The sequence below is a fragment of the Elaeis guineensis genome, chromosome 8 (genome assembly GCF_000442705.2).
Source record: "Elaeis guineensis isolate ETL-2024a chromosome 8, EG11, whole genome shotgun sequence".
Taxonomy (NCBI): Eukaryota; Viridiplantae; Streptophyta; class Magnoliopsida; order Arecales; family Arecaceae; genus Elaeis; species Elaeis guineensis.
In genome coordinates this window covers 136,154,159-136,179,410 of record NC_026000.2, presented here as the reverse complement: position 1 = coordinate 136,179,410, position 25,252 = coordinate 136,154,159, and the positions used below count along the sequence as shown (strand labels likewise).

Sequence of the window (25,252 nt, the reverse complement as noted above, 5' to 3'; positions counted from 1 at the left end):
TTTTTATGGATTTTAGCTTTTTAGGATATTAAATAGACAAAAATAAAATAAAATAAAACAAAATAAAATAAAGAAACATTTAATGCTATCTTAAAATCATAGATCCCTTGGAGTAAGGTTGTTACGAGTTTGTAATCTATAGACATTTACTCCATTCACAGTGGAACTTTTATGCATTTCGTTGGGAGAATGTAACAAAAGGCATCTGAAAGAATTGCACATCATAAATTGCCCAAATTGAACAGCAGCATTGAGGACAATAACAAAAGAGTCCTATGATCAAAAAACCTCAAAGGAATTTAGAAGGAACTTCAGATAAGGCCCTTTTTTATTATTATTGCTTAACTCAAATAATAAAATGTTCAAGACTTCCATAACTTGGAATTATGAGTCATGATGAAGTGCTGATGCATGTAACTTGATATAGACCCAAAGTAAATGACAAATGAAGCATAAAGCAAGACACAAGAATCTGCTTGTTAAACCATTATGAAAGGTCTCTTAGTAAAATCTAGATGAAAATCACTTCTTAACAGAACATTAAGATAAAGTGTTATCCTTGACACAATGGTAAGGTTGCTCTATTATGACCTGGGTGTCATTTTGTGAAACACGGAAACAACCTCTCTGCACATAGGGACAAGGCTGCATATTTTTGACTCTCCCTAGATCCTACAGTGGTGGGAGCCTCATGCACTGAGCCACCCTTTAACAGAAGGGTAAGATGCAAAGAATATCAGAAAACTTGTTTCATGATCATAGGTATTATACAAAGGCATCATCATCATTGTCCGCAATTTTCAAGCTACTAAGAATTCTGCAATCACCTTACCATAAAAGAAGTTTAAAATGGATTCATACATAAGAACACTCTTCTCACTACTATTCTCTAATGAAAGCTCAGTACCCATTAAAATAAGAGTCCCAAGTAGATAAGTTATAAAATATCGAAGCACAGAGTTTTTTGTTGAACTAGCCAAAAAGATAATGAAGATTGTGCTATATCCACACAAAAACAACTAGCTTTATTTAACAGGCATGCTACATATGTAGAGTGATTGCTTACCTCAATCTCACATTCACCCCACTATATGACTCATAAGGCATTTCCACGGTAGAAAATTCAAATGGGTATGTTCTCCTTTCATATATTTCACCAAGAACATCTAATTCACGCACTGCATAAGAAAAACATTATATTGAGGCCCCAAAGCTAGTTGATTAAAAGAAAAACTTGAAAAATAATCAGCATTTTTTAATAAAAATTTGGTGGTATGCAATAAGGAAGTATCACTTTCTTACAGAAATCCATATCTCACAGTTGTTGTTCTGTTGGTCACCTTGCTATATGGAAGGATAGCTATGAAAAAAGGCTGGGTTCCTTGGCTCAACCATCTTATTAAATGGTATCTTGAAAATTGGTGAATGTTTCATAGGATGAAAAGGAAATTGTGCTAAACAAAAATCTCTTAAGAAAATGAACATGAAAAAAAACTTACTGTAAAAAACAAGGATATCCATAGCATTACAATACTGCAAGAGGATGGTGGGCCAGAATATAGAAAGCAACAACAATTTCAGAAACCAGTTAGCATTATCTAGGATACTCTATGATCAAACTGTTGCTTTTAGAGAGAACAAATAAAAGATCAGAAGGAACAAACAACAAAAAACTTTCATGAGTGACAAGCATCTAGAATACTAGTAAACAATACTTGGAACATTAAAAAGCATGGACAAGCTGTGAGCATCTAGAATGCTAATAAACAATGCTTGAACATTAAAAACATGCATGACAGAGCAATTATGTGGGAATGGCAGCATTCAGAAGGGGAACCATGAGAGGCATTTAGATGGCTAGAAATCTATACATTCAGCATTTGAAACATGCACACTGTGCATGAGCAGTCAGCAAATGGAATTGCCAATTGCAGTAGTGTTTTTCCAGCTGCACCAAACATACAACTTTGCCTATCTTTATACACCAGATAACATGTGTGCTAATATTTGAAATGATACTGTTGGTGCAAAAATCCGCCTGCGTCGGAGAAGCTGGAGTCGAGGGAGTTGCGGTCGCCGCCGGGACCTGCAAAAAAGTCTAAACCGGAGGTGGGGTTGCTCCGGCAAGACCCTCCGACGCTCAAGTCAGTTCTCTGCCTCAACAAGAATGGAGTGCTCGAATGAAAATTTTAGCAGAGTTTTGAGATAGAAAATAGAGCTTAGAGAATAACGTATCTGGGGCCCCCTTTTATAGGCGGAGGGGGCAGCAGACTGATAGCGATATCTGTAACCGTCTGGCAGTGGACTGCCAGAGTCAGGCGGAGTTTGTTGCGAAGAGTAGTGGAGTAGACCCGTGGCTATCACCGGGGCGTGCCGCGGGGAGTCTGCCGCGGGGAGTGGAGCGGCGTCCGTTGTCGCGACTTGCCAGAGGATGGAAGAATCGCGCGGTATCCGTCGCGGGAAGTGGAGCAGGATCGTGGCCGTTATTGTGGCCTGCCCGGGAGTGATGGAGCCGCGTGGAATCCGTCGCAGGAAGTGGAGCAGTGCTGTGGCCGTTACTGCGGCCTGCTAGGGAGTAATGGAGCTGCGTAGGATCCGCCGCAGGGAGTAATGGAGCCGCGTAGGATCCGCCGCAGGGAGTGGAGCAGAATCGTGGCCGTTACTACGGCCTGCTAGGGAGTCCAGACTTGTCGGCTGAAGTTCGGTTAGAGTCTGTAGCCGGAGTCGGAAGCAAAGTCCGGCTCCTATAGGAGCTCGGACGAGGTCTTCCTGCAGTCGAAGTTAGGGACGAAGTCCGGCTCCCGTAAAAGTCCGGACGAAGTCTGACTGCAGTCGAAGTTGGGGACGAAGTCCGGCTCCCGTAGGAGTCCGGACGAAGTCTGCCTGTAGCTGGAGTCAGAGACGAGATCTGGCTCCCGTAGGAGTCCGGTCGAAGTCTACCTGCAATTAAAGTCAGGGACGAAGTTCGGCTCCCTTAGGAGTCCAGACGAAGTTTACCTGTAAGCAAAGTCGTGGGCGGAGCCCGGACTCCTACGTCCCGTAGGAGTCCGGGCGAAGCCTTCCCGCAGTCGAGGTCGGGGACGAGATCTGGCTCCCGTAGGAGTCCGGTCGAAGTCTACCAGCAGTCGAGGTTGGGGACGAAGTCCGACTCCCGTAGGAGTCCGGACGGAGTCTGCCTGTAGCTGGAGTCGGAGACGAGATCTGGCTCCCGTAGGAGTCCGGACGAAGCTTGTCTGCAATCGAAGTAGATGACGGAGTCCGGCTCCCGTAGGAGTCCGGACGAAGTTTGCCTGCAGCCGAAGTTGGAGACGGAGTCCGGCTCCCGTAGGAGTCCGGACGAAGCTTGTCTGCAGTCGAAGTAGAAGACGGAGTCCAGCTCCCGTAGGAGTCTGGGCGAAGTTTGCCTGTAGTATCCCCGAGGGGTCACTCCGAACACGAACTTCGGCTGGGGGAGATTTTACACCCAACACCAGTCCCCCTACTTCCGAGTTCGAGTTTCGATCGGAGGAAGTACAGAAAATTTTCACAGCCGAAGTCGTTTCCTTGAATTCTGCCCACGACCGCCCTCGAAAATCTTGGCATTTAATGCGCGCATGCTGGAGCCTTTTTCCGATTAGGGCGATCCGAAAAGTCTTTTCGAAATTCCCAGTAGGACGTGATCCTAAGCGTCACGCCATAAAAATCCGCGAACGGTCAACCCTATGCCGCGGTGAGTGGGACACGTGGTGGGTACTGGTTGGCCTAGGAACATCCGCCACCATAACTGCGCCAGGCTCCGTTGCCTATTTAAGCCCTCGCCTTTCCTCCGGGGGCTTCACTTCGCCTGTGGGTCGACGCCTTTCTTCCGCCTGAGAGCCTAGCCACTCAGCCACTCCATCGGTGCCCCTTCCGACTCCGAGCGTCCTTTGCGCCGGTCCTTGCCATCTCCATCGGCTCCCCGTCGTCTTCGGTCCCCCGAGTCTCTCCGAGGGGTTCTCCCGCGGGGCCTCCTCCCCGAAAACCAACCTCAAGAGGATGCCACGGACTAGGAAGAATGCAAGGAGGAGAACAACGGTCTACGAGTTCTCCAGTTGTCAAACTGCCGCTGAGGGTTCCCATCGCCTTAAAGGGGGCTCGAGGGAGAATTTCTTCAACAACAGGGATTTAATAACGGGGACAACCGGTGAAGGCGTTCTGCCTGAGAACTTCAGAGTAGCTGAACGGGGCGACATCGATAAAGGGGGCAGAGCTGTCGTCACAAGCCGTGGTGGGATCCTTGATGTCGTTAGGGCCGAGGGACCAGAAGCGGTCGGCGCCGACGGTGGGGCAGTAGAACTTGTTGCGGAGACGGTGGAAGTAGCGCATGCCGACCTTGCCGGAACACCTAGGACGGTAGTTGTCGCGGAGCACACGGTGGTGGCGCATATCTCCGACGCCATCGCTGCCTCCGGGGTAACCCTGGTTCTTCTTGAAACAGGTCGTCGTCGCCGCTGCCGTTGCCTTTGCTGCTCCCTGAATTCTATCCCATCCTTTTCCCCCTAGGATTGGGATTTTGGAGATGGAGCGGAACGAGGCAGGGGGCGAGAGCGAGAGGCTTATCACACGTACTCGAACATGCTGCTGGGAAGGACAGAACCGGAAAGAGAAGTCTACAGCTTGAAGTGGCCTCCGGTGTATCTCTTCCGAGTTTTGTAATAATGTTTTCTTTTTCTGGCCCTCCGGGTCTTGTAACGTACATCTTGTTAATCGAAGAATGAGAAGGAGATTTTGTTACTTCATCCGCACTTTGCGTCGAACTGTTGTCTGCCGAATTTATTTCCTTTACTATTGTTATTGTTGTATTCCCTTCTCTCTATTTCTCTTCTTTTTTCCTTTTTCTCTCTTTTTTTTTTTTTTGACGTCGTCCTTAGGTTACCGGTAGTTGTCACGTCGGCTCGCCTTTCAGTTATCCTTCTCCTTCAACCTTAATGGCTCTATAATGTATATTGGATGAATAATATGAGAAGAAAAATTTCTGCTACCTCTTATACTCACGTGTTGAATTGTCGCTTGCCAAACTTCTTTTCGGCCTTCGCGTCGTTCGGAGGTATCCGATTGCCATCATATCGACCCGTCCTTTTTGTCCGGGGCCGCAGATTTGTCTGGGGCCGCTCGAGTTTGGTGCCCCCCACCAGGGCTCGGGCTCGGAGGTCTGAGCTTCCGTCACCCTGAGGAAGTCGTCTCATCTCGGGCTTGTGTTGAGAGCTTCTTTGAGAGCTGGGGTTCTTGATAAGAACCCTAATCCTTGCTGAGACGGGATTCTCTGCACCTTTGACGCTGTTTGTTTTCCATTCGTCACTGACGTAGTCCGTCGCTTTCCTTTTTAACCTCTCCTCTCTTTTTCTTTTTCGAGTGGAATTTTTCCTCCGCTCCTGATAGGGCTACGGGAGTCCGGCTCCCGTAGGCGAAGTTGGGGGCGAAGTCCGGACGGAGTTTACCTGCAATTGAAGTCAGAGGCAAAATCTGGCTCCCGGACGGAGCTTACTAGCGGTCGAAGTCGGGGACGAGGTTCCGGCTCTCGTAAAAGTCCGGACAGAGTCTTCTTTCGATCAAAGTCGCGGGCGAAGTCCGGCTCCCGTAGGAGTCCGGACGGGGTTTGCCTGCAGCCGAAGTTGGAAACGGAGTCCGGCTCCCGTAGGAGTCCGGACGAAGCTTGTCTGCAGTTGAAGTCGGAGATGGAGTCCGACTCCCGTGGGAGTCCGGACGAAGCTTATCGACGATCGAAGTCGGGGACGAAGTCCGGCTCTCGTAGGAGTCCGGACGGAGTCTTATTGCGAAGGGGCCGCTGGGGAAGGTCCCCCTTTTTCTCTTCTGGTCTTGAATGACCAGACTTTAATTGATGTCGGGGTGAGGTTCTTTCCCTATTTCTGTCGTAACAGGTTTCAGCTCTGGTTAGGACGAGGTCCTCCTCTTGTCTCTAACGCGGCTGTAGGGGCACATATGGAGTTGCTGGGCCCTTCCCCCCTTTCGGTCTAAAGAGAACTGAACCTTCGACTTTGCTCGAGTTAGGGCGAGGTTCTTCTCCTGTCCTTAACAGGACTGTGGGGGCGCATATGGGCGTTGCAGGGCCTCTCCCCCCATCCGGTCTAAAGAGAACCGGGCCTTCGACTTTGCTCGAGTTAAGACGAGGTTCTCCTTCTATCCCTAACAGGGCTGTGGAGGCGCATATGGGCGTTGCAGGGCCTCTCCTCCCATCCGGTCTAAAGAGAACCGGCCTTCGACTTTGCTCAAGTTAGGGCGAGGTTCTCCTCCTGTCCCCAACAAAGCTGTGGGGGCGCATATGGGCGTTGCAGGCCTCTCCCCCCATCCGGTCTAAAGAGAACCGAACTTTCGACTTTGCTCAAGTTAGGGCGAGGTTCTCCTCCTGTCTCTAACAGGACTGTGGGGGCGCATATGGACGTTGCAGGACCTCTCCCCCCATCCGGTCTAAAGAGAACCGGGCCTTCGACTTTGTCGAGACGAAGTTCCCCTCCTGCTTCCGATATAGTTTGTTTTGACTGCCCTGTCGATATAAGATAGTGCCAAGAGGGGAGATATGTAGATATGCAACTTTTATTTAAAATAAAGTTATTGGTAATACATCCGTAAGTTTTTCGAGCTCCATGGTCGCGGGAGGTCTGCTCCTCCGAGCTCCTTGAGATAATAAGTTTCGGGCCGGACTACTTCTTTGACCTCATACGGCCCTTCTCAGTTTGGGGCGAGCTTCCCTCGATCCTGAGGTTGCGAGACAGCGGCTCGTCGAAGCACTAGATCTCCTGCTCTAAAGACTTTATTCTTGACCCGGGAGTTGTAATAGCGGACGACTTTCTGTCTGTAGGCTGCCATTCGAACTTGATCTACCTCCCGCCTTTTTTCCAGCAAGTCGAGGTTGGCTTTAAGACCTTGCGAATTTTGATGTTCGTCGAATGCCACGACTCATGCCGACGGGAGTTTAAGCTCAATTGGGATGACGGCCTCCGTTCCGAAGGCTAAAGCAAAGGGGGTCTCCTCTGTGGGCAGTCTTTGGGTAGTTCGATACGCCCACAACACATGATAAAGTTCGTCTGCCCAAGTTCCCTTCGCCTTTTCAAGCCTTGTCTTGATCCCCTGCAGAAGGGTTCTGTTGGTCACCTCAGCTTCGTCGTTCGCCTGAGGATGGGCTACTGATGTGAAGTTATGGGAGATGTTTAGATCTTCACAGAATTCGACGAATCTTGCTCCCGCGAATTGCCGCCCATTATCGGTGATTAGGGTCCTGGGCAGACCGAACCTACATATGATTGACTTCCAGACGAAATCTTGCACTTTTGCTTCTGTGATTTTTGCTAGTGGTTCGGCTTCAACCCATTTGGTGAAGTAGTCGATCGCTACAAGGAGGAACTTCCTCTGCCCCGATGCCATGGAAAAGGGTCCAAGGATGTCCATCCCCCATTGCGCAAAAGGCCATGGGGCGCTCAAAGGTGTAAGCTCGGTGGCGGCTGTCTCTGGATGTTGGCATATCTCTGGCATCGATCACACTTTCTGACGTATTCAATCGAGTCATGATGCATCGTCGGCCAGTAATATCCTTGGCGGAGCAGCTTGTGGGATAAAGATCTAGCCCCCAGATGGTTTCCGCATATTCCTTCATGCACCTCCCACAAGGCGTAGTCAGCTTCCGAAGGCCGGAGACATTTCAAAAGGGGCAAAGAGTATGATCTCTTGTACAACTTGCCCTCATAAAGGATGTATCGGGAGGCTTGATTTCTGAGCTTCCGAGCCTCTTTTACGTCCTGGGAGAGAACCCCGTCTTTGAGATAGGTTATCAGTGGATCGATCCAGCTGGGCTCGTGGTCAATTTCCATCACGGACCGCGATTCTTCCGTACTCGAACACTTTAGAACTTCAAAGAGAACGCCCTTGAGCAATTCGGCCGGAGCCAGCGTTGCCAGCTTGGAGAGAAGATCGGCCCTGGTATTTTCCAACCTCGAAATTTGTCTGATGTTGAAGCTACTGAAGGCGGGGACGAGCTCCTTTACCTTTTCAAGGTATTTAGCCATGCTGTCCTCCCGCGCTTCGTAGTTTCCGTTGACTTGTCCCACTACTAGTTGAGAGTCGCTATGGACCTGGAGCCGATCTATCCCAGCTCTTTGGCGATCCTCAATCCTGCGATCAGAGCTTCATATTCTGCTCCATTGTTTGTTGCGGAGAACTCGAAGCGCAGAGCGTACTCCGCGACGACTCCCTCTGGACTGATCAAGATCAGGCCCGCACCTATGCCTGACATATTGGAAGACCCGTCCACGTAGAGGACCCAAAAACAACCAGAGGGATCTGCCTCTTCTTTGGGAGAGTTCGGTCGGGACTTCAGGCCATCAATTTCGCATTGTTCAAGTTCGGCCTCCTCTAGGATAGTACACTCCACTATGAAATCTGTCAATATCTGGGCCTTCACTGCTGGCCTGGATCGATAGTTGATGTCGAATTCTGTGAGCTCGATCGTCCATTTTGCCATCCTCCCGGAGGCATCTGCCCGGTGCAGAATCGCCTTGATTGGTTGGTTGGTGAGTAGCGTTACGGTGTGCCCTTGAAAGTAGGATCAGAGCCTCCGGGCTGCAATCAACAAGGCGTAAGTCAGTTTTTCTAATTTGGTATACCTGGTCTCGGCGTCTCTCAACGTGCGACTGACGTAGTAGATCGACCGTTGGACTTTTGCTTCTTCTTTGACAAGGACTGCCGGAAGGGCCATGGGAGAGACCGCCAGGTATAAAAACAGTTCCTCTCCAGGCTCTGGCTTTGCCAACAGCGAGGGTGAGCCGAGGTAGCTCCTTAGTTCTTCGAACGCCCGTTGGCACTCAGGGATCCAACAGAAGTTCTTCGGCTGCTTGAGAGTTTGGAAAAAGGGTAAGCACCGTTCGGCTGACCTCGCAACAAAGCGATTCAGGGCTGCTACTCTCCCTGTAAGGCGCTGAACCTGTTTTATCGACCTTGGGGCGGTCATCTCCTGGATGGTGCGAATTTTCTCCGGATTGGTCTCAATTCCGCGCCCCGATACCATGAAGCCCAGGAACTTTCCTGAGGTCACTCCGAAAGCGCATTTAGTCGGATTCAGCTTCATTTTATATTTTCGGAGGGCGCTGAAGATCTCTTCGAGGTCGGCGACGTGGTTCATGGAGGATTTACTTTTTACGAGCATGTCGTCCACGTAGACCTCCATGTTGCGGCCGATCTGCTCCTTGAAGATTTTGTTCACCAACCGCTAGTAAGTTGCGCCTGCATTTTTGAGGCCGAAAGACATGACTCTGTAACAGTAAAGGCCACGGTTAGTAATGAAAGCAGTCTTTTCTTCGTCTTCCGGCGCCATCCTGATTTGATTATAGTCGGAGAATGCATCCATGAAGGTGAGGAGCTCATGGCCCGAGGTCGCATCCACCAGTTGATCAATTCTGGGCAGGGGGTAGCTGTCCTTGGGGCAGACTTTATTCAGCTTTTTGAAGTCTATGCACATCCTCCACTTGCCGTTTGCTTTTTTGACTAGGACAACGTTGGAAATCCAATCAGGATAATTGACTTCCCTAATGAATCCGGCCTTAAGGAGTTTGTTCACTTCCTCGGCTATCGCCTTCTGCCTCTCTGATGCATGACCTCGGATTTTTTCTTTCGTCGGTCGATGCTTGGGATCAACGGCCAAGCGGTGCTCCATGACTTCCGTATCGATCCCGGCATATCCGCCGAAACCCAAGCGAAGACGTCCGCATTCTTTCGTAGAAAATCGATGAGACGCATCCGCACCTCTTCCCCCAGGTTGGAGCCGATCATCGCCACATGCTCCGCATTCCCGTCATTCAAAGGGATCGGTACCAGATCTTCAATTGGACCGCCCCTCTCTTCAGTGAGGTCGTCGCGAGCATCCAGCCCATCAACTGGACAGGGATCGGATTGGTCGCTTCCTTGCAAGGCTATGTTGTAGCAGTGTCTGGCCAGGGCTTGGTCTCCTCGGAGCTCTCCGATCCCCTGGTTGGTGGGGAATTTCAACTTCAAATGGTAAGTTGACACAGCGGCTCGGAGAGCATTGAGGCCAGATCGGCCGAGGATTGCGTTGTAGGCTAACGGCGCCTTCACCATCAGGAAATTCACCAGAGCCCTAGATTGTCTTGGATATCGACCCGCAGCTACAGTCAAAGTCATCACTCCCTCCACCGGGACAGCGTCGCCGGTAAACCCTACTAGAGGGAGGTAATCGGCCTCAAATGGCCGTCAAGGATGGACATTCTCGAAAAGACGTCGTAGAACAAAATGTCGGCCGAACTTCCATTGTCGACAAGAATGCGGCGGACATCATAGTTTGCTATATTCAAGGAAACCACAACCGCGTCATTATGAGAGAATTGGACTCCCTGAGCGTCTTCTTCAGTAAAGGTTATGGGCTCCTCAATCTTTTGTCGCTTGGGGGGTACGGCCAGTACGTTGGTTGCTTCCTGTCAGGATCCTCCCGAGATGGTGTTGGCGAAATCCGTCGGAGGCCGATTGTCCGACCGCTCCATGCCGGCGACCATTGCCGGAGGATGTGGGGCCTGGGAAATCAGAGGCGAGGCCGGAGCCTGAGATCTGGCCGCGGAGGCCGTGGGTCGCCGTGTGGATGCTTCGCGAGAAGGCATCGGGCGAGGATCCAGTGGGGGAAGGAGCGGATGTCGGAGAAGATGACCAGAGACGGTCCCATTGAGCGCTCCTTTAAGAATAAGGGTACTGCGAAGACACGCCCTTCCTCTAGCGCCAATCCTGTTGGTGCAAAAATCCGTCTGCGTCGGAGAAGCTGGAGTCGAGGAAATCGCGGTCGCCGCCGGGACCTGCAAAGAAAGTCTAAACCGGAGGTGGGGTTGCTCCGGCAAGACCCTCCGACGCTCAAGTCAGTTCTCTGCCTCAACAAGAATGGAGTGCTCGAACAAAAATTTTAGCAGAATTTTGGGATAGAAAATAGAGCTTAGAGAATAACGTATCTGGGACCCCCTTTTATAGGCGGAGGGGGCAGCAGACTGATAGCGATATCTGTAACCGTCTGGCAGTGGGCTGCCCAGGGTCAGGCGGAGTTTGTTGCGAAGAGTAGTGGAGTAGACCCGTGGCTATCACCGGGGCGTGCCACGTGGAGTCTGCCGCGGGGAGTGGAGCGGCGTCCGTTGTCGCGACTTGCCAGAGGATGGAAGAATCGCGCAGTATCCGTCGCGAGAAGTGGAGCAGAATCGTGGCCGTTATTGTGGCCTGCCCGGGAGTGATAGAGCCGCGTGGAATCCGTCGCAGGAAGTGGAGCAGTGCTGTGGCCGTTACTGCGGCCTGCCAGGGAGTAATGGAGCCGCGTAGGATCCGTCGTAGGGAGTAATGGAGCGGCGTAGGATCCGCCGCAGGGAGTGGAGCAGAATCGTGGCCATTACTACGGCCTGCCAGGGAGTCCAGACTTGTCGGCTGAAGTTCGATTGGAGTCTGTAGCCGGAGTCGGAAGTGAAGTCCGGCTCATGTAGGAGCTCGGACGAGGTCTTCCTGCAGTCGAAGTTGGGGACGAAGTCCGGCTCCCATAGGAGTCCGGACGAAGTCTGACTGCAGTCGAAGTTGGGGACGAAGTCCGGCTCCCGTAGGAGTTCGGACGAAGTCTGCCTGTAGCTGGAGTCAGAGACGAGATCTGGCTCCCGTAGGAGTCCGGTCGAAATCTACCTGCAATTAAAGTCAGGGACGAAGTTCGGTTCCCTTAGGAGTCCAGACGAAGTTTATCTGTAAGCGAAGTCGTGGGTGGAGCCCAGCTCCCGTAGGAGTCCGGGCGAAGCCTTCCCGCAGTCGAGGTCGGGGATGAGATCTGGCTCCCGTAGGAGTCCGGTCGAAGTCTACCAGCAGTCGAGGTTGGGGACGAAGTCCGGCTCCTGTAGGAGTCCGGACGGAGTCTGCCTGTAGCTGGAGTCGGAGACGAGATCTGGCTCCCGTAGGAGTCCGGACGAAGCTTGTCTGCAGTCGAAGTAGAAGACGGAGTCCGGCTCCCGTAGGAGTCCGGACGAAGTTTGCCTGCAGCTGAAGTTGGAGACGGAGTCCGGCTCCCGTAGGAGTCCGGACGAAGCTTGTCTGCAGTCGAAGTAGAAGACGGAGTCCAGCTCCCGTAGGAGTCCGGGCGAAGTTTGCCTATAGTATCCCGAGGGGTCACTCCGAACACGAACTTCGACTGGGGGAGGTTTTACACCCAACAGATACTAAACAGAAATTACATATACAGTCATAACTCATTAAAAAAACCCAAAGAGGATACTGAAATCAATTTCAAGCAAACAAAAAAAATGTAAGTAGCCAATAAAGGTAAAATCTAAAGCAACGGCAACCTAAAGTTGATGACTTTGTTAGAGCATTCATGTAGCACAGCAGGACAACTTAAGCAGGACTTATTAGCACCAAGGGCTTATAAAGATATTCATATGTTCCGCTTGAGGCAAACCTGAGCAGCAAGATTGTACTCTTCCACAAGAATTTTTTTTTTTTAAATTAAAGTTATTGGTATGTGCTATACTTTCTTCTTTTGGTCTGTACATCTTATGCAACTCCACAATAATATAATCACACTTCCAAAGTAGAACTTACCAAGGGAAGTGAAGTCATAAAAATTGCCTCTGTCAAAGTACAGCTCTGTGAAAAAAATAAAATAAAAGAAAATTAGGGAAACATAAAAATATTTAATGCTAACAAAAAAAAATCATATGAAACATTATGCTTCTATCTGCACACTCCACATCTCATGAGTGATGTCATCCAGGAGATCTCAAAATAAAATGCAAATATGATGAATAAAAAAAAAAGATCATTTGAACATTAATCTTTCTATAATATATAAAAAAACTGCAAGACAGAGGTACTGCCCTAATATGGTAGAAGGTTCCTATAAGAAATGATTATTGTACACAGAATAAAATCTGTATAACAGACAAACAATTTCCAGAAATACATTATGCATGAGATGAGAAAAAAGCTCTTGGAACTGCCAGTGTAGCAGTGCGTGAGATGTTGGGAGCTGTTATAAATATCTGGTATTGATGACGCACTGTGCACGCATGTTTTCTCTAAAAAGAGGGGGAAAAGCATTCAATGTAGAAGATCACAGTATTTGCATGCATGAAGCATAAGAAGATAACAAACCATGACCACCAAGACTCATCTTACTCTTGACGCATTGAATAAATAATATAAATGTTCAAGGATAACTTAGACTCAAATAAATAGGTGTAGTGAAGACCAGAATAAGGCATAAGTGAAGAAGATGAAAGGTTAAACAAAAAAAAGTTAATAAAGAAATTTAATCCACCTAAAAGAATGTTAAAAAAAACAATTCATCCAAAAAAAAAAAAAGAACATAGAAGGTCATTACCATCAAAAGCACATTCTTAGTTGCACCAAGAGGTCCTAGCGTGCAACAGGACCCCTTTAAAAAATTAGTAAAGATGAATATGAAGACTTTTTTTGGACAAGGCAAAACTAAAGAATAATTAGGAAAAGTAAAGCTGTGAATAAATAGTTTTTGAAAATATTTAGTTCATCGTGCATTCGTCTATAGGCACATACTGAAAAGATTGTGTAAGTTATAAGGGCTTTTGGACTTCTAACTACTTATGGCACATCAGCATGCTTGTATGAATGCCTATACCCAGTTGATAATGCAATATGCTTATTTCAATGTACAAAATATATCATACTGAAAATCTGAAAAGCCTTTCTTAACTCTTGCAGCTAAAACTTAAACTCAATTAAACAACTTAAGCATATATCTAATAAACAAAGTTTAGAGCCTTAAGGCCACAATACTGTTTAAATAACAATATAACATCATAAAAAACTTAGTAATAATGATGAAAATTGCCGATCAATTAAAAAAATATATAAATCTAGAAACACCTTTACAAAGGGCAACATATGTAGATAGTATGTTGATCATAAACTAAGGAAATCATTAAGAAAAAAGTTTGGTTTTACAGTTGATTAATTTATGACACAATCATGACTCATGAGCACGATAGTCAAAACTTGAATAATCAAGAAAATAAAGGATAAATAAATAGATATACAACTTGCATTAGATAGACAAACAAATCATGAGACATAGGGTAGTGTCAACCATATCTCTAGTCTGTACTAAATTAAAAAGAGATTTGTGGATCCTTTGTGTACAATCATCAACATGGATTATTTTGGAAGCAAAAATGTAAAACCATAACTAATCTCAATTCTCTCTTTTGATTCCATATCCCACATCCATTGAAATTTTTCAAGTCCCTCCTAGACCTATCTTAACTAACCTCTCTCCATCTAACGAACTTTTTTCCCTCTCTCTCTTTCTCTCTCTCTCTCCCTATAACAATCTCATCCACCTCCAATCTCTATCTCCAATTTGAATTATATTTAATATTATTTATTTATTTTTGTTTGGTATTTTTTTTTTATAGAAAATCATGATACTTATTTCTTTTCCTTTTGTGTTTTACTAACCACACATTGCACATGCATGTGTGGTGGTAGAAAAAAGTGAAGGTGGAATCTCAGAAGAGACCCCATTGTTATATCCATATTAGGTCTCTTGTTATTTGTCGCACACAAGAACCTCAGAAGTACTGTGCTTGTGTGCACACGTACACCAGCCATCTAATATTAAACAAGCACAATCAGGATCAAAAGCTTGGAGCACGAATGGCACACCTATCTGCCCAAGGAGCTCAATTTTGACACCACTATGTTCGACCTTCTTGCCTTGAATAGGATCTATAACCACCTGCATAACATAGACCTCAGCACAATCATCCATCCAATTTCTTCATACGAAGGGGAGGAAAACTGAAGATGATAAAGCAATATAAACAAACATATGCTCATCAAATATGTAAGCTACCTCCCCAGATATGGTTTCTTGACTTTGAAAAACTGGAACCATAGCTGTCTTACCATCTTCTTTCTTTATCGAATCCTGTATAAACAAAGAGAGAGACTCATATCTGTACAAATTTGATTGAGATATCCTTATTACTGCCCAAGTTTCGAAATTGTCAGAGAAAATTGATGTCAACAATGTAAAATTAGATGAAATTGGAAAAAATAATTTCCTGATAGCAACATGAAATGCTGAAACAAATTCTCTATCATAACAAAGAATGCATATAAGATAATCCAATTTTTAACCAAAAAAGTGTTGATCCCTTCATGGAGTGGGTATATGTTAGTGATGTATATGTGCACTTGTGTGTGATGCTTCACTAGTAAGTGTATATGTAACAGATAAATATAAACATTTGACACGGACATCAAGTACGCTCCCAAAATTTATAATCCAATTTTTAAACAAAAAATTGTTAAACCCTTCTTAGAGTAATATATGAATATGTATATATGTATATGTAGGTATTATAGATAATATGTACATCAGACCCATACACGTTAATCATTTTATGGAGAACTAACTTTCAGTGTTCATCTTATTTGGTCTGGATGTTGCATCTAGCAATCAGGGGCAGTGTTTCTGCAATGATGACGACTCTCCTTCGCAATAGTATTTGTCTTGAGAATGGATGCGAGAAAAGAAATCAAGTTGCTTCAAAAAATTATTGAGGAAGTTGAGTTTATCAGGATGTTTTCAGCTCAGCATACATTTTATCAATAATTATGCTTGTAATTGCATGCAAATAGAGGTCCCAATGAGCTGAGGTGAGCCAGTTTTGCTAACTCAAATTAGGCTCCAAAACCTGAAAACTAAGCTCAACTCACACTAAACATTTTTCTTAGAATAATTCCCATTTTATCTGGATTTGTTAGATCATGTTTTTGAATACGAACCCACCATGGCTGGTATAGGGTGTCCTGTACTGGCCTAGTATAGTATTGATACCGTACAGGGGCTCAATACACCCCTATATTGACACATGGTACAGCTGTTCTGCTGACTCTTACATGTGTCGGTACAAGGGCATATAGCACCAAACTGAACCGTAAGCTACTTGTATGAAATTCAGTACTAAGGCTCAATACATTGTTCTAGATTTTGTACCAGTATCTAGTTCTAGCATAGTAAATTATTCTTTCATAAGTTTAGGCATATTTGAACTACAGATGCTACATATGAAACCAAATTTTTAGTTCGCTTCTTTTCTACCTGTTGGAACCTGCTGGAACCACAACGCACAGAAAAGTTGGCGCCACTAAAACTTTTCTACAAGACCTAATTTATTTTCTTCTTATCAGAATGATCTGTTGGAATCCCTTAATTTTAGGAATAGCAGATTATTAGGAATCAATTGTATGTATTTTTTCTATTGTAATTAGTTTCCTATTCTAAGACAAATCCTTGTATATAAATAGGAGCTGTTGTAAAGAATTTTTTTATCAATCAAATACACAAAAATTCTCTCCAAAACCTGTGTTCAACATGATATCAGAGCTGAGCCAAACTTTCTTGGCATAACTCTATGAAACAGACCTAGGTTTTTTTGATTTTTTGGATCAAGCTTCTTGGCAACATCTACGGGGTTGGTGACTGTCACCACCCATCTCTGAAGGAAGATCTACCGTTGATCAGCCTTCTCCGATGACTTTTTCCGATCGTTCTTCTTTTCAGTGATCTCCCTCGTGTGTTGTGCCTCTGTCTAGCCCCTATAACCTGATTTGTATTTTTGATTTTTTGGTGCATATCTCTTGTTTTCAGTTTTGCTTCTGTGTTTTTTCTTTCTGTTTATTGAAAAATGACTGACGGAAAAAAGAGAGTAACTGAAACTAAAAAGGATTCTGTTAGTGATAATCCCTCCTTGCAAATTAATCTTGTAAAGCTTAATGGAACCAATTATCTGGCATGGTCAAGATCCTATCTCTTGTTCATTCAAGCTAGAGGACTGCAGGGGTATATTACCAGAGATAAACCAAAACCAAAAAATACTAGTTCCACCTATAGTCAGTGGGAATTAGAAAATTCTCTTGTAATGTCTTGGCTCATCAATTCTATGCAACCTCAGATAGCCCGCAGATATTTGCTGTTAAATAGTGCTTCCATTTGGAATGCAGTTTCTCAAACCTATTTTCAAATGGGCAATGATGCATAGATTTATGAGCTACGAAACAAGATTCATGGCACGAAACAAGGTGAGATGACTATTGCTTAGTACTTTGCTGAATTGAATGATTTATGGCAGGAACTAGACTACTATCAGGACTTTCAGGCCACATGTACTATTGATGCTGTTAAGTTCCAGAAATTGATTGAAAAAGAGCTCATCTATGACTTTCTTGCTGGCTTGAATATAGAGTATGATCAGATACAGATCCAAGTGCTTGGAAAGGATCCCATGCCTTCCTTGAGGCAGACATACTTATATGTGCAACAGGAAGAAAGTCGAAGGAGTGCCATGATCTATTCAACCTCTATTGACAAAGGAGGGCTAATAGCTACTTCTTTCCGAGAACAGTCACATGTTCCTCAGCATGGTTCATCAGATAAGGATCATTTACACTGTGACTACTGTGGCAAGTTTCGACATACAAAGGAATATTGCTGGAAACCGCATGGCCATCCAACTAAGGGGTGTAGATGTAAACGGATAAGCTCATCTAGACTACAAGCAAATGTGTTTGAGACTGTGAATTTTTCTGAAGAAACAACTAATACTGGAATCTTCTCTAATGAAGAAGTTCAATCCCTAAGACGTTTGTTGTCACAGCTTGAATCTCAATCTATCATTGTTGCCTCTTCTAATTTTGTCAAATCAGGTAACGCTTTTCTAGCCAATCTTGAAAAATCTTTTTGGGTTATAGATTCTTGAGCAAATAAACACATGACAGTCTCTTTAAATAAATTCTCAACTTATTCTCCATGTCCAGGAAAAGAAAAAGTCCACATAGCGGATGGGTCCTTAGCCAATATTTTTGGAATAGGTTCTGTTGAATGTACTCCTACTATGAATCTAACTTCAGTTCTACATATTTCTAGCTCTCCTACAAATCTTTTGCCTGTTAGCTCTATCACTAAAGCCCTTAAATGCAAAATTAAATTTTTTCCCACCCATTGCATATTTCAGGAGTTGAAAATAGAGAGAACGATTGGCGGTGGTAGATTGCAAGATGGCCTATATCTGCTAGATAACAGTTGTGGTTTTTCAAATCCCGGTACAAACCAAGCTTTGTTAGAACATTCTATGAGTGCTGATCAAGAGATCGTCCAGTGGCATAGGAGATTAGGACATCCTTCTTTTTATGCTTTAGAAAGGTTATATCCTTTTTGTTTAGACAATGCAAATCAGATTTGCTAGTTTGTGATGCATGTGAACTTGCTAAACACACAAGACATTCTTATCCTTCAATAAATAATAGAAGCTTGATTCCGTTTATGACTATTCATTCTGATGTATGGGGGCCTACTCCAAACAGTGTCTTCATCTGGTTATAGATGGTTTGTCACTTTTATTAGTTGTTGCACTAGATTGACTTGGGTTTATTTGATGAAAGCAAAAAATGAAGTATTTTCTTGTTTTCAACAGTTTCACAAAATGATTTGTACACAATTTGATGCTCAGATTAAAATTTCAAGAACTGATAATGGTATAAAATACATAAATGGAGTCTTTCGTGCCTATTTGAATTCACAAGGAATCTTGTATCAAACTAGTTGTGTAAATACTAGTGCACAAAATGGGGTGTCTAAGAGAAAGAATAGGCATTTACTTGAGGTAGTTCGATCTCTTATGTTTACTATGATTCTTCCTACACCTTACTGGGGGGATGCTGCTCTTTCTGCAGCATATCTTATTAATAAAATATCCCTTAGAACACTAAACTTTAAGTCCTTTAGAGATGCTCCAAGGAAGCAATTCTTATACTGTTCCCCCAAAGATCTTTAGTTGTGTTTGTTTTGTTCATAAGACAAATGTTGGAAAGTTAGAACCTAGAGCTCTTACATGTGTGTTTGTGGGTTACCCTGAAACTTAAAAGGGATATAAATGTTATCACCCCCCTTCAAGAAAATATTTTGTGAGCATGGATGTCACATTTAGGAAATCTAAGCCTTATTTCTCCACCCAATCACCTCTTCAGGGGGAGCATAAGAAAGAAGAGGTGTCTTCCCCTTCTCATTTTCAGGAGGAGACTCTTAGGCTTGAGCCAAACCTTAGTGATGATGCTAAGGACAAACCACCTCAAACCCCTAGGAGATTGAATAGATTGGATTTGAGAATCTACATACGTCGAAACAAGACAGATACAGCCATTGAACATGATACACCTGATCAACCAGCATCCCTGAATTCAATTCCTGAACATCTTGAGGAATTATGTGGTGAGTCTCCTTTGATTCTTGATGATACTAATCCTGATTCTGAGTCTAATTTTAATTCCTCTATTGATGATCTTGATGTTCCCATTGCTCTCAGAAAAGGAGCCAAGACTTGTACTAAACATCCTATCTTCAATTTTGTTTCCTATGATTCTTTGTCTCCTTCGTATAGAGCCTTTGTCTTGTCTGTTTCTTCTATTTCTATCCCACAGGATTGGAAGAAAGCATATCTTGATTCAAAATGGAAAGCAGCTATGGTTGAGGAGATGAGGGTTTTGGCAAAAAATGAGACATGGGATCTTGTTACTCCTTTGAAAAAAAAAAACTAGTTGGATGCAAATGGGTGTTCACAGTAAAACATAGAGTAGATGGTTCAATTGAAAGGTACAAGGCCAGATTAGTGACAAAAAGACTTCACACAGACCTATGGAGTGGATTATCAGGAGACTTTTGCTCCTATTGCAAAGATGAATACTATTAGAATACTGTTATCATGTGCTGCAAATCTTGAGTGGGACTTACAGTAGTTTGATGTTAAGAATATATTTTTACATGAAGATTTAGAGGAAGAAATGTACATGGAAATTCTCCCAGGGTTTGATGATGAAAAAAATCAAAGGAAAGGTTTGTAGATTGAAGAAGGCATTATATAGTCTGAAGCAATCATCAAGAGCATAGTTTGACATGGGTCTAGTGAGCCAATATATACATGATCCTCATGAGCCCTACTTAGAAGCTGTTTTTCGCATTCTGAGATACTTAAAATCTGCACCTGGAAAAGGACTTCTATTCTCAAAGCATGGCCATCTTCAGATAAAAGCTTTTACAGATGCAGATTGGGCTGGATCTCTTGATGATAGAAGGTCAACATCAGGTTATTGTACATTTGTTGGTGGTAATCTGGTTATCTGAAGAAGCAAAAAGTAAAATGTGACAGCAAGATCAAATGCAGAAACGGAATATAGAGCCTTGGCACAGGGCATCTGTGAATCATTGTGGTTACAAAAATTGATGGAGGAACTGAAATTGTCAGAAACAAATGATTTGTCCTTGTTTTTTTATAACAAAACTGCTATCAGTATAGTGCACAATCCAGTCCAGCATAATCGGATCAAGCATATAGAAATTGATCGACACTTCATAAAGGAGAAAATAGTGAATGGATCTTTGAGTGTCTCTTATGTGACTTCGAAGGAGCACTTGGCCGACGTGTTCACGAAAGGTCTAAGCAGTAGATTATTTCATACTCTAATTTACAAGTTGGGAATATGTGATATACATGAACCAACTTGAGGGAGAGTGTTGAAACCTGCTGGAACCACAACGCACAGAAAAGTTGGCACCACCAAAACTTTCCTATAAGACCTGATTTGTTTCCTTCTTATCGGAATGATCTGTTAGAATCCCTTAATTTTAGGAATAGCATATTATTAAGAATCAATTGTATATATTTTTTCTATTGTAATTAGTTTGCTATTCTAGGACAAATCCTTGTATATAAATAGGACCTATTGTAAAGAATTTTTTTATCAATCAAACATACAAAAATTGTCTCCAAAACCTGTGTTCAACACTATCATTAAAATTATACTTTTTTATTAGAACCAAGACTACCCTAAAACAACCCCAAGCTAGGTCATTAGCCGAGCCTACTCCAAGCTCAGACATAAGTCATTTGCTGGAATCTATATTTTAGGTTGGGCTTTAAGAAGCCAAAAAATTTTGTTTCCTCCAGAAATTAAACCCCTGAAAATTCCAGCCAATTCAACCAAAGTGCAGCATTCACAATGAACAGAACAACCAACTGTTTTTCGATGACTCTAAAAGAACTATAAGATATTCAAGGAAAGTGGTCGCAAGAAAAACCAGCTAATGAAAAGCTACTTTATCATATGCAGCGCATATCATACAGTGGTTCAAGCAAGGTCTGTAGAGCTAGAACCGGAATCCATGCCGGCCGGCCGGTGATATGGTTCAGTGCACCCCATATCAGGCCGTACCAAGTCCAAACTGACATGGCACGAAAAGTGTAGGAGAGGGAGAACCGAAGAGGAAAAGAGAAAGAGGAGGGAGGGAAGGAAAGAAAGACCAGCAGAGATGCCGGTGGTGGCTGTTAAAGGGCCACTGAAGACTTTGGAGCTCCACCCCCTCCAAAGAGTTGAGAAGAGAGAGGGCGGAGCTCCACCCCCCTCTCTTTCTTTATCTCTCTCTATATTCTCGACTTTTCGAAGGAGGGCAGAACTCCAGAGGCCTCCGTGACATCAATGGGCCACCGACGGTCTTTTCCTCTCCTCCCCTCCCCCTCTCTCTCTTTGTCTCTTTCCTTCTCCCTCCCTCTGTTTTCACCGGTGTTTTGAATCAAACACCCGAACTGCATTAGCAGGCCACTGATACAGCTCGGCACACTTGGAACCATCCAGTTAGACATGCTCAGAATCATCCAGTTGCGGGTGGTTCAACAAATCATGGGTTCAAGATTTCAAGCCCGTGGCAAAGAGACGACTATTAGTTCCACTGACAAGAATAGCTATGACAAATTGCTGAACAGAATACATTATGAAACATGGCCCAACAAAGGCACAAAGGTTATTGATTCACTTAAATGAAACAATACAAACACTATAAGAAAGAATCTGAGACAAAAATATTGCCTCATCGATGGCAATAAGAGTATGGATATAAAAGTTAAATAATGAAAGTAATTTCTACAACATGCTCTCTCATGAGTCATGAAATTATCTACCAATGATTTACATGACATATATGCATGAATAAAACAACATCAAGAAATCTACTCAGTTGAAAGATTTACCACCCTACTATAATGCCATGAATATCTTATGCTTTACCTGTTTTCGGGTATTCCCATCAGAAAATCTGATTGTGATGTTACATGGTGGCTTGAATGCTCCAACAATGAAATTCTGGAGTTGACAAAGTACAATTCAATGAAAAGAGGACAACAATAATCGATGTACCAAGCATCAAAAAATATTCTCTATACTAAACAGATTCCAAATGTCCATAAGTAATACAAACAACAAATTCCAGAAAAAAATAAAAATAAAAATAAAAATTAAGTAATGAGATCTCCACCCTCTCTCTCTCAACAAGAATTTCATTAGGGCAGAGCAGCTATGCGTGCCAACTTCTGCTAGAAAACACCGAAACAATACAGCCAATGGTTACACTCTGAAAAGAACTTTAGTTTATTTTGCTCTCTTGTTTTTTCTTTAATTCCTTCTAATTTTTTCCTACTTTTGTTTATTTTCTATTTATTTTTTTTTTGGTTGCAGCGGGAGCCTAAACTTGCAAAGCGACTAAAATGACCAAGATCCCAAAAGTTTTGGCCCTGCCAAAACTTCTCAAACCCGAAGCACCAAGACTGTCACTAAGCATTAAATCTGTCGAACTCCTAATCAATGAGTGTCAACAAGATGCGCCATCGAATTCCCAACAAGGTACCAAACCAAGTTGAAGTTAATTCTGAGAGAATTACAGACGAAAAGGAATAGAAACTTACCATCTTTTGGGGGATCAAGAACTGATTTGAATATATCACCCTTACCCTTGAATGCTCCACTCCTACTGTATCTAACCTCCCGGACAACAGCTGAAGAATAATCGCACAAAGATCGTAAGAAAGTAATAACGAATCTTGGCCGCACTACCTCCGCTACTAAAAAAATGTCGAAAGACCTGGGATCGAGGACAGAACTCTAGCGCCGGCAAAGATCGGACGAGTCGAGAAACCCTAGATTCCGATCGCTAGCCGAAATCTCAAACTACGAGACAATTGTTGGAGAAGAGACCAAGAAGGAGGCCAAGATCCACGGAGTCGGAAGAGAAGAGAAGCTCGCCTCAGAGTCCGGAGGCGATCGAAGGCGGACCGTCGCCGGCGGGCGGCAGCGGAACGAGGGGCGAAGAGGGGTTTCCAAAGAAAGATGGGGAGAGGAGAAAGGGAGGACCCGTCGAAGAAGGTCGGGTTGGAATGGAAGAGGGTTCGGATCGTGTACAGATACAGTCGGAAGTTCTAAGCTACGACGGACGGCATTGTCTTTCCCGCTGGGAGTCAAAAGGACGGGTTGGACGCGAGGCGAGCTGGGTTTGCTGATTTGAACTCGTTGGGGCGGTCCGTTTCATTTCCTTGTTATTCGGGGTGCATTTTTGACCTTCTGACCGGGTTGGACGGGGCAGCGGATGGGACGGCATCCTTTAGATCGATTTGGCATCTGCTTTGGTGGCTCTTGGGGACTTTTTTTTTTTTTTTTTTTTTATTTAGATCGATTTGGCATCTGCTTTGGTGGCTCATGGGGACTTTTCTTTTTCTTTTTTTTTTAATATATTTATATTAAAATAATATTATTAGTTCATCTTAGTCAAAAAAAAATATATATATATAATGTTAGGATTTGACGCCTCAAGATTCAGTCCACATTGAGCCTACAGCGAGGTCCGCGGTGAAAAACGGAGTCCAACGAGACCAAGATCATCCCAAACGGAGCTTAGATGAAAGAGATACGAGCTTTTGAAATCGGCACAAGACCCGAGATGGCGCAGGACCACCGGCGGCCTGCAGCGGGCCGGCGGAGCGGCGGCGGAGCGCGGCCCAGGTGGGGCCAACGCGAGGGACGCATGGCCCAGGCGCGCTGCCCAGCCCACACGTGGGCCTGCGGGACGTGACTCGGGCCCAGGCGCCCGACGCGGGTGCGGCCCAGGTCCAGATGCTGCACCTGGGCCTGTACCCTGATCCACGGTAGACCGGGCAGTCCATGGCGGACCGCATAAACTGCTTAGGCATTTTTCAGGCTTTTCACGCAGTCCACAACACTATTCCGTGGATCGGAGCGCGATCGGACGGCATGGGTGGCTCCCATCTTGATCCAACGGCTTAGAACTTGATTTGGGTTGATTAAGGAGTCTTAAACCTAATCTAAGTGGGTTTAAGCCTTATAAAAGGCTGTGACAATAAACAGAGGACGGTGGTTTGCTGTTTTGCCATAGGAAGCGCCGTACGGAGCCCGCAGAGAGAAGAAAAAAAGGGTGCGTCGCTGAGAGAGAAGGAGCACGAGGCTCCTGGACAATGGATGCCAGGTACTTCAGAGGTTCAGAAGGACCTTACAAGAAAGAGAGCTTTTGTGAAGAAAAACTTCTAGTAAGAGAGAATTGAGTGTATAAGGGTTGAGGGTGAGGTCTCCTCTTGTAAAATTTCTTTTTCATAGTGAAGTTTACATGTCCCGTGAAAACGAGCTCTTTTATGGCTGATCCACGTATTTTGATTGTTTTTATTTTATTTTTTTTTCTTTCTGCTGCATCACGTGGTACTGAAAAGGTCTTGGGAGGTGATGTCCTAATCAGACATTCACTCAATATATAAATAAATAAAAATTTTTAATGAGATAAAATATAATTGGATGACACTGGGTAATGATGTAATTTGAACTTAGTGGATTGAAGAGAGAACACTTCCAAACCATTTAGAATATAAATTAAAAGAGAACTAATAATCAGATATGCTTAATCCACAAGTTAAAATATAAAATTTTTTAAATTTTATTTATATAAATTGTGAATAGAATAGTGGGTCATTTTGTATTTTTATCTTCCATTATCACCCTGAAAAGAGTGATTAAAATATAGATTACTTTTTTATGTTTGAAAGCTAGGATGCTATTGTTTTATTTTTTGAAAAATGATATGATTTTTCTGTATAGGGGTTAGTCATGTACTGTAATTGATGTGGAAATGCATTAGAGAAAAATGACAAGTGGAATGTTAATGGAATATTTTTTTTTCTTTTGTTTTATATATATATATATATACAGACATGCGCGCACGTGCGCGCACACACATACATCCATGATAGTATATTTAAAAAATATAGGATTTATTTAAATAGAAGTTAATAATGCATTGTAATATATTTGGAAAGGTGTTTTCAAAAGGAACAAAAATAAT

The 25,252-nt window shown here is 44.1% G+C and overlaps 1 protein-coding gene across 1 annotated transcript in view; it reads right to left on the bottom strand.

The window, feature by feature from the left end:
* LOC105049388 (vacuolar protein sorting-associated protein 26B-like) overlaps positions 1 to 23,215 on the bottom strand; it is a 28,663-nt gene extending 5,448 nt beyond the window's left edge. Inside the window, 7 exon segments of the mRNA XM_019852545.3 lie at positions 1,067 to 1,178; positions 12,586 to 12,630; positions 14,689 to 14,761; positions 14,879 to 14,953; positions 22,144 to 22,218; positions 22,818 to 22,907; positions 22,994 to 23,215. Coding sequence (XP_019708104.1) covers positions 1,067 to 1,178; positions 12,586 to 12,630; positions 14,689 to 14,761; positions 14,879 to 14,953; positions 22,144 to 22,218; positions 22,818 to 22,820 — 383 coding nt within the window. The 5' untranslated portion in view covers positions 22,821 to 22,907; positions 22,994 to 23,215.
* Between the last annotated feature and the right edge of the window lie 2,037 nt (positions 23,216 to 25,252).